The sequence below is a fragment of the Sciurus carolinensis genome, chromosome 2 (assembly GCF_902686445.1).
Source record: "Sciurus carolinensis chromosome 2, mSciCar1.2, whole genome shotgun sequence".
NCBI classification, from domain to species: Eukaryota; Metazoa; Chordata; class Mammalia; order Rodentia; family Sciuridae; genus Sciurus; species Sciurus carolinensis.
Genome location: NC_062214.1, coordinates 101,653,874 through 101,663,476, shown reverse-complemented (window position 1 = coordinate 101,663,476; position 9,603 = coordinate 101,653,874). Strand labels below are relative to the sequence as shown.

At 43.9% G+C, this 9,603-nt stretch overlaps 1 protein-coding gene across 1 annotated transcript in view; it reads right to left on the bottom strand.

The window, feature by feature from the left end:
• Positions 1-7,562: 7,562 nt before the first annotated feature.
• The window catches only part of Gnb5 (G protein subunit beta 5), a 38,093-nt gene continuing 36,052 nt past the window's right edge, over positions 7,563-9,603 (bottom strand). Inside the window, exons 10-11 of the mRNA XM_047542040.1 lie at positions 9,406-9,572; positions 7,563-8,231 (exon numbers count right to left, since the gene is read on the bottom strand). Of these exons, the coding sequence (XP_047397996.1) occupies positions 8,220-8,231; positions 9,406-9,572 (179 nt within the window). The 3' untranslated portion in view covers positions 7,563-8,219. The remainder of the gene's footprint in view (positions 8,232-9,405; positions 9,573-9,603) is intronic.

Sequence of the window (9,603 nt, the reverse complement as noted above, 5' to 3'; positions counted from 1 at the left end):
CCTTTGGCCTCTGCACCGCGCCTGGACCTTCGCCTGCTCTCCAGAGCCCACTGCGTCTGCCCGGCCGGCGCCAGGTTCTTGTTTTTCCAAGATCAGGAGAGAAGCCTTTGATGGAAATCCCACTTGCACCTGTGGCATTCCATAAGGGAGACTGAGAGATTTGCAGGAGTTCACGTGTGTCCCGTAGCAATCAGGAGCAATGCGAGGCTGGGATTATTGGTTAGTTCTGGGCCTAGGGATTAAGAACCCGAGCGGATGGTCCAGGAAGCTGGGCATGGCTCTGGCCTTTTCTTTAAGGCTACACACAGCCGGCACTGACTGCTTCCTTGAGGCTATTAACCAGCATCTCTAGATTGGAGGAATGCCTCCAGGTGTGTGTTAATTTCTTTCTCTGGGTGTGGCACAAGGGGCAGTAAACAGGGCTAATCCTCCTGGAGGCTGCTATGGTGCTGGAATTTTCTATATTCATTTGTTGGTATTAAGAACCTGTGGGGTGCTAGGCCTTCCCCTTTAGCCCTGGAGATGTGATGAAGAATAAGACATGTAGTCCTTGACCTCAAGGACTCTACCTTCTAGAAATGGTTGGACACAAAGGAATGGGCCATTTCTTCAATTACAGTTTTATTATCATTATAATAGAAGAAATTGAAGTATTCAGTTATTGGGAGGCAGCTGCTTCTTGTACCACCATTCCTATCTTGGTTAGAGTTCTCATTACTTTTACTGGCCAATCTCTCATTATTCCATCTCCTGATGTAGTAAATACATTGCTATTAAACTTTTTCAGTTCATATTGCTCTATGGTTTCTTTCTCCTGAGTGGACCTCGACTGATACAGAATTGGTACTAGCAGTGAAAAAAAAAAAGAAAAAGAAAAAGAAAAAAGAAAAGACAACACTTAGTAGGTGTCTTAATCCATTCAGGATGCTATAACAGAACCCTGTAAACTAGATGTCTTAAGGACAAGAGAAATGTGTTACAATTCTGTTGGCTGAAAAGTCCAAGGTCAAAGTGCTGACAGATTGGGTGTCTGACAAGAGTTCACTTCCTGGTTCATGGCAGCTTTCTTACTGTGTCCTCTCATTGCAGAAAGGGTGAGTTATCTGGGGCTTCTTCTATAGGGACACTAGTCCTATTTATAAGGGTTCTGTCCTCTTGATCTAGTCATTTCCTAAAAGCTCCCATCTCCCAATACCATCATGTCAGGGTTTAGAATTTCAACATGAATTTTGGAGGGATACAAGTGCTCTGTCTGTAGCAATAGGCCATTTTGGGTTTCACAGGCAACATATACTGCATTTGAGTGTTCTAATTCAACCCAGTCTGCAGGCTAGTGGATGGGCACCACAGTAAGAGAAGGCTCTGCAAAACATGCAGGCTGCCATGAGGCTACTCTACCACTTGGGACTTATGTTCCAACAGATCTAATGGTATACTTGCTGTGTCAAAATATGCTGTGTGCAACCTCTAGCAAGCATTAGTAGGAGACTGTAGCAGATCTCTGGAATTTTAAGAAAATCTATGTCTTCTGAAGATGATGTTTCTCCTTTTGGGAAGTAGGCTGTGGCTTGCTGCTGAGCCTTGATAGAGGCTATAGGCCTAATCATCAGGAGACTACACAGCTTGAGCTTCCATCTGAACTCAATGTCGTCTGAACTACTGAGTCATAAAGCTGAATGTTCAGAGCAGCAATCTGTCATCAAATGGGAATGGCATATTAGAGACTGAACTCAGGCAGGTCTAAAAGGAACAAGTATATAACAGGTGGCCAGACTCCTTCAACCCCAACTCCTGTTGCTTTGGCCTCTCCCTGTTTGCATGTGTATGACCTCTTGGAGTGTTGCTTAGGGCCCGCTGAAGGAGGAAGACTCAAGCCTGGGTTACAGATGGGTCCACATGATATGTTGTCCACATGGAAGTGGATAGTGCCAGGCGTGGTGGTGCACACCTGAAATCCCAATGATTTGGGAGACTGAGGCAAGAGGATTGAGAGTACAAGGATAGCCTCAGCAAATTAGCAAAGCCCTGGGCAACTTAGTGAGACCCTGTCTCAAACTAAAAAAATAAAAGTGCTGGGGACTTAGCTCAGTGGTAAAGCATCCCTAGGTATAATTCCCAGTACAATACAAAAAAAAAAAAAAAAAAATAGTGAATAGCCACGATAGCCATGGCATTCACTCACACTGAGGGGTAACTGTGAAGGACAGTGGCAAAGGAAAATTCAATGGGTAAAAGTAAGGGTAGCATGTTTGGTTGTCCACTTTACCTGAGGTGAGAGATGCTTAGAGTACAGATCTACATTGATTCATAGGCATTTCTGATGATTTTCCTAGATTATCAGGAGATGAGGATACACTGGGAAGATGTGTATGACTGGAGCCCTCTGGGCATAGATTGTGAAGCTGTGTCATGTGAATGCCTGTCAAAGGGCATCTACTGCAGAGGAGACTCAATCAGGTGGACAAAATTAAGTACTCTGTGGATGTCAGACAGTCTCTCTACCTAGCTACTTGCTCAATGAGCAGCAAGGTCATTGGCAGCAGGGACAGAGGGGATGTACAGACTCAAAAACATGGAATTCTCCCTAAAGAAGTTGAGCTGGCTAATGCTACTGTTGCATGCTTAATTTACCAATGGGAATGATTCTCATTAGAGTGAACCAATTGAGGTTTATTGTGAGAAAAAGTATCTCTCTACACATCAAATTCCCATTTGAACTGATTTTGACATCTTTTTTTTTTTTTTTTTTTTTGGGTGCTGGGGATCGAACCCAGGGCCTTGTGCTTACAAGGCAAGCACTCTACTGGCTGAGCTATCTCCCCAGCCCCTGATTTTGACATCTTGTTCCCTCATTAATTAATGAGTTAAATACAAGTTTTGATACTTTAATTTTTATAAAAGTATCATATATGCAAGAGAGTCATGATTCTAGTGTTCCGAAATTATATTTTAGCAGTAAGCACAGTTTTTCTTAGGTTTGGAGAAGCTGTGAGTGGGAAATCCTCTGGTCCTGCCATTGGTAACTCTTTATCAGTAAAACTAAACAACAAATAAATAAATTACCCTCCACACAGAATTTTCTATTCACGTAGTGCCAGGAAGCAGTTTAGTCAGACATGATTAAAATCCTGACTCTGCTGTCAGAGTCAGGCTGTGCAATCATGGACAAGCCATTCAGCAAGCCTGATCTCTATTTCTCCATCTCAAAAATGGAGATAAGGAAATGTCTGCATCCTAGGACTGTGGCCAGGATTACATGAGTTGGTGCATCCAGAGTGCTTGGCACAGGACCCACCGTGCTGCAAAAGCTTGCCTTTGCAGAGAAGCTTTCGTTATTTGTATGAACTAACCAGGGCTCCCGGGCTCACTTGTTTCACTCAGCCAAACACGATATACAACTGAGTCTTATCTATGTGATTTCTGTTGTGTGTTTTTAAAAAAATATTGAACACAGCTATTAACTGCCTTTTATTATTATTATTATTTTGATACTGGGAATTGTACCTAGGGTGTTTAACCACTGAACTACACTTCCAGCCCTTTTTAAATATTTTTGTTAGAGACAGGGTCTCACTGAGTTGCCTTGCTAAGTTGATGTGGCTGGCTTTGAACTTGTGATCCTCCTGTCTCAGCCTCCTGAACCCCTGGGATTACAGGTGTTTGCTGCTGAGCCCGGCTTTTTCACTTTTTTAATAGCAGCTTTACTGAGGTATAACTCATATACCATAAGACTCATACCTTTAGAATATATAATTCAATGATTTTTAGTATATTTAGTCACACTCCACCTCCAGCTCTAAGTAACCATGAATCTACTTTCTGTCTCCGTGGATTTGCTTATTTGGACATTTCATATAAATGGAATCATATAATCTGTGACTCTTCATGTCTGCTTTCTTTCCTTTGGCACACTGTGTTCAGGGTTCATCCATGTTGTAGCACGAATCAGTACTTCATTCCTTTTTATTGCTGAATTATTATTATTATTGCATGGAGATACCACATTTTGTTCCTTCATTCATTGTTCAGCATTTGGGCTATTTCCACTTTTGGCTATTATAATGCTGCTATGAACATACATGTTTGGGTATTGTGTGGACATATTTTTCATTTCTTATGAGCATAGGCCTAGGGGCAGGAGGCTGCCTGTTATTGTGGAAAACACATGGGCTGGAGAGTGACCTCAACTTCATGCTTTCTTGTTTATGACAAAGTTAGGCATTCACAGTGGTGTGTTGGTCAGATGACCTCAGGTTCAGGGACAGGCACTTCCTGTTGTCAGTCTTCACCTAAGTGCAGATACCATTCTTACATTTAGTTGTTCATATTTATGTGGGTTAAATTAATCACAGCATAATTTCTAATCCTGTCTCCTCACTGGATCCTTTTTATAAGGCAAAATATAAAATAACTTCATTTCTTTCACCAGATTTATCCTGAGTCAGCCCACGGTGGCCAGAGTCCTGTGGCTATTGAGCAGTCCTGAAAGCTGACCTGGCTCCAGCCAAGTCCTGTCTAGAAATGAGAAGTCTGTGGTGTGCCCTGAAAAGTGACCCAGCTCTCTTTCACAGATAGGATCTGGATAAGGAGGTTCTCCAGGGGACTTCCCCAGTGTACTTCCTCATCAGAATCCTGGCCCACTTCAGGCCAACCCAGGCAGCTCTCGGGGCAGGGACCCAAGGAGCCATGTTTCAACCTGTTGTTGACTAGGAAGATTCTCAGCAGGCAAGTTTGGGAAATGAAGATTACAAATCCCTATTCAGTCAGTTCTCACAGACCAGGGAGAAACAATATGCCCCTGCCTCTGTTAATCTAACCTATCAATTGTGCTTACCCAGGATCCCAGGGGTCCTCCTTTGAAAAGGTTTTAAGCAGTTCACACGCTCCAGTTGCACTTTGGTCCTTCTGAATGTCTCTCTGGGACACTCTGTGATTTCCCACTGCCCATTTTTGCCTTAAGCCTCCTCTGAGGGCCTTTCCTAGAGGCCAGCTCTCCTCAATTATCCTGGTTTCTTTTTTTCTAAGCTCCTCTAAGGCCTTAATGGACTCAGGGAGCTCTCACCCAGAGATACTTATAAAGGGCCCACTAGCTTCTCAAAGTATGATCTAGAGCCCCTGATGGTACCTGACGGGACAAGGGAGAGGGAGCCCAGGAAAGGGATGAAGAGAGAGGAGAGAAAAGAGGGAGGGGAGGAAGAAAGGAAAAGAGGTGGGGAGAAGAATGAGAGGGTAGGAGAAAGAGGGAGAAGGGGTAGGAGTGAGAAAGGAGAGGGAGGGAATAGGAAGGGGACCGGGGAATGACAGTGGGCCAAAGTCTGAGTAGGCACTTCACATACTTTAGTACAGTCCCATTTCATAGATAAGGAAACTGAGGTTGAAAGATACTTAGAATTATCATGTGTCCTGCATAAGTAGTAGAGTTGGGAACCTAGGCCCTTACTCTTTGTCACCACACTGCCCCTCCTAACTTATGGAAGAGTTCTAGTGTCTGTGGGGTCACCTTCTAGCCAGCTGGCCTAGCAACTACTTGAGCCCAAACACAAAGGCCTTTCCAAGGCCTAGAACCTGTGCTGCCTTTAAACCACCAATAATCTAGAGGAGGGTATGGAAGGGGTTGGAGGGAAGAAGAGGAAAGTGGACATGGCGTGTTCGCCTCTGGATCATCCCAGAGCAGGGAGGGTCACTGGGGCCCCAACTTCTCAGAGGCTGACTGCCCACTCTCTAAAGCAGCTGATGTGATTTTACTCCACAAATCTCTCTTACAAACACTGTTTACTCCACAAGTCCTTTCTGCCTAAAGTTTCTCTCTGGCTGGGAAGGGGGCTGGCTTGGGACACGTCATTTTGGCTCCGTCATCACAAATGATTCAGCAGGTTGCCCCCAGATCCTCGGGAAAAAAAGAAAAATTGATTCAAAAACTACAATCAGTAATATTTTCAATACGCAAAATACAATTTATTACATGGAGTTTACCCTTGAGTCTCCACATGGCATAGTATATTCCAAATAAAGAATTTCACCAATAAACACCCAACAGCACCCACTGTGAGAACAGGTACTCCGGGGGAGGTGGCTTCCTGCCCAGGGCATTCCGTGGAATACTACATTGGGCCCTTGAAGTTGCTCTCTTGGTTGGAAAGTCTTGGGCTCTTTACAGGTGGACTGATGATGTTTCCACCCCCAAACATGGACCCTTGGAACTCGCTTCCCTTTGCCCTGTGTTTCTTCACTTCTGGAAGCTAGCAGGTCCAGGTCAGAGTGGAGACACAAAGGACGTGTGGAGAGGAAAGGGATGAGAGCTCAAGGTCAGTTAGCCCAGGCATATTCCAGGATGTTCAGGAGCAGAGCTCATCCTCTGGGCCTTGATCCTGTCAGGAGCCGACAGACACTCTGAGCCCCTGCCTGGACGGGACACCAGTGGAGACATTCTAAAACACGGCTCCTCCGGACCATGCTCTTGCTAGCCCTGAGCTCTTTGGAGGCAGGAAGAGGCCGTCTGTCTTTTCCTCTCTACCCCAGGCCCTGGTGTCTTGTAAAACCCTTGGTAAATGTTTGCTCTGCAAATGATTAAACACAATTATTATGGTTATTTAAAGTGAGTTTATAGAACAGTTGGCCTGGTCGATTTTGACTGATGGGCCCATCATGATGTTTGAACAGTTTGGAGGGTGGGCCTGGTACTCCCACCTCCCCAGTGCTTACAGGAGTCCTGGTCCAGGCCTTTCCCATGGGTGTCTCAGCCTCAATCGAGAGAGGGGACTGGATAACCCAGGGGATGTACACAAGTAGCCTCAGCACAGCAGGCCCCTGGCTGGTCAGACCCCAGGCCACCTACAGGGCAAGCCTCACCCAGGAATAATTTTTGGTCTCTGAGGTGACCTTTCACACCCCTAAGTAATGCATGCCATCTTTTTGTATCTGCTCCCCCACCACCCTGCACCTGTTTTTGAGACAGGGGTCTGTCTAGCTATGTTGCCCAGGCTGATCTTGAGCTCTTGGGCTCAAGCTATCTTCCCCAGCCTCCTGAGCAGCTGGGACTATAGGTGTGTGCCACCATTCCTGGGTACATGCCTTCTTTTTGAATGAGCAGCTTTCTAAAACAAAGAATAAATCTCTAGACCTAAAATATTTTTACAAAAGGGAAAAAAAGGATAAAAGGGATCTCATAACAAAAAGCACTTATTATCTTTTAGAAGGAACAGCTGAATTTCAAATAAAGACAAAATGTTCATTTGATATTATTTTCTCTAAATATGTGAGGAATCAATACATTATTATTCAAGATCTATCCGTCAATTTGTGTATGTAATTTATAATTGCAGTATAATATATATTAATATAATTTATATGGACAAGATCCACTTTGACCCAAGTGTTTGCACTAATGCTACTAATGGGTTTTTAAATAAGTTAAGTTTACTATCCTATGTTCCCACACAGGAAGACTTAGCTCGCTCTCAGAAGCATTTGTGCTACAGACAGCATTCGACTCTTCCCTCAAATGAGGGAAAATGCATTCAGTGACACAGGCACAATATAACATCAGCAACGAAATTCATGAATCAAACATCCTATTTGTTTTATGCATATTCCTGCTTCATTTATAACTGTCTACCTGGACAAAAATGTTTTATCTCAAAGAAAATGACAGGAGACCAAAAAAAAAAAGATAATTTTACAATAAAAAACGCATTTTAAAAAAGTGTTTTTTTTCTAATTACATTTGGAATTGGAATTTTCTTCTGTCACAGGCCAATTAACACAGTCCTCCTTAACTTGTAGAGCAAGTTCCAAAAGTCACAGTGCACACTAAGAAAAAGCAGAATTTCAAGTGTTCTGAAAATGAATTTGATTCAAGGAAGTAGTATGAAATATTCGAATGCTGGATTCTATGGGCAACAGAATGAGTTATTTAGAATAACCTTATAGTATGTTATTTAGAATAATCTTAAGAATGGATGAACTTTATAAGGTGTTCAAAATGAAAAATACTGTTCTTCAAAGTATTCCTGTAGTGCTGAAGACTCACGAGAATTTATTTCCAGGGGTGGTGGTTTTAGCAGTGATGCTGGAGATGCTTAGTGAGCTTTGAGCTACGCAGCTGATCCCTTAAGCTAAACTGCAAGAAACCCTAAGCTCTTCTAGAAGGCCTATCTATTTACAGGTGAAGATTTCACATTCCATCCTCAGGTACGTATGTGTGCACTGTGAGAAGACGATTATGCCCAGACCTGTGAAGACAGACAGATTTTAGTTCCTCAGTAGTTAACAACATGTAGGACTTGAGCTTCAGGAGATAAAAATCAGTCTATTCACTCGTGTACACACGGCACATGCATGAACTCACTCCATTCAAACTAGGGGACCTGACTCCCCTCTCCCTTAGTTAATCATCCATAGGGCATCTGTGGCCTCCATGTGAGGGACTGGTAACTCTTTCAGATTAAGAACTGAACCATCTGCACCCCAAAAGTTTACTGTGTATGTCAGTAAGACTTTATTAATTTAGGACACTTATGCCCACAAAGATGAGCTCACAGAAAATCTTTTGTTTTTGGAACTTTGTAAACATTCTTTATTTATCCTAAAACTAGACAGTCAATTTACCTACTTCAGAAATGTTGATGAAGAGCATCAAATGACTGTTTCTTTGAAATCCTTCCCTTACCCAGGGTCCAGTAATCTTAAAATTATTATGCCACAAATATGCCTAATCCTAATTAAGTCCCTCTGTCCTAAGACCCACCTTAAGCCAGACCCTCATGTGTGCCTCTGTCTTCCCCTCTGAGATGATACTAGGTCTCTGTCAAGTTTGTGACTGTTCACACTGAAGTGTGGAATAAACTTGGCTTTATGAAGAGGCTATTTTGGTGGTAGTTTGGGGAGCCAATGGTGGACAAGGTCATGGAACTTGAGACTCTAATGAAAAACATGAGGGCTCTTTTCCTGGAATAATGCACACACACAATTTGTAAGACCATTTTGGGATCTTCACAGACCCCCTAAAGTGTCTGTGGGCTTCACAGGACCTGTGAACCTTGTTATAACAAGGTCAATAAGAAGAACCCAGCAGCACAGGGAGGACAGACTGGTAATCTGGTGTGCCAAAGGCTACGATCACAATTGACTTTCAGGGTCAAAGCAGCATTGTGGATCACTGAGCCCAGCTATCCCTCAGCTCCATGCTGACACACAGTTGTCTAATCTGTGCTTGAACACCTGAGTGGGTGAGGCCCCCTGCACCTCCCCAGGCAATTCCCTGCCTCCATGGCTACCCACAGGGCTGAAGCGAGAGCTGCCTGGCTGACCAGCCCATCTCAGCCTGCTCTGCCCTCTCTGCTGCCAGGAAGGCTGGTCACGTCCCCCTCCTCTCACACACTGAATAGTAGAAACACATCCACTTACTCTCAGGGTATGATCCCACGATCCTGAGCAGAAAGCGGTGCCATCGGGGGACACTCGCAGAGTACTGACTCGGTTTTCGTGCCCAAACAGGATGGAGACTCGGGAGCCTTTGAGAACATCCCAGACGTTGATGGTATAATCGTTGTATCCAGCAAAGAGCAGGCGACCTTCAAGTGGGGTGATGTGATGGTTATTAAA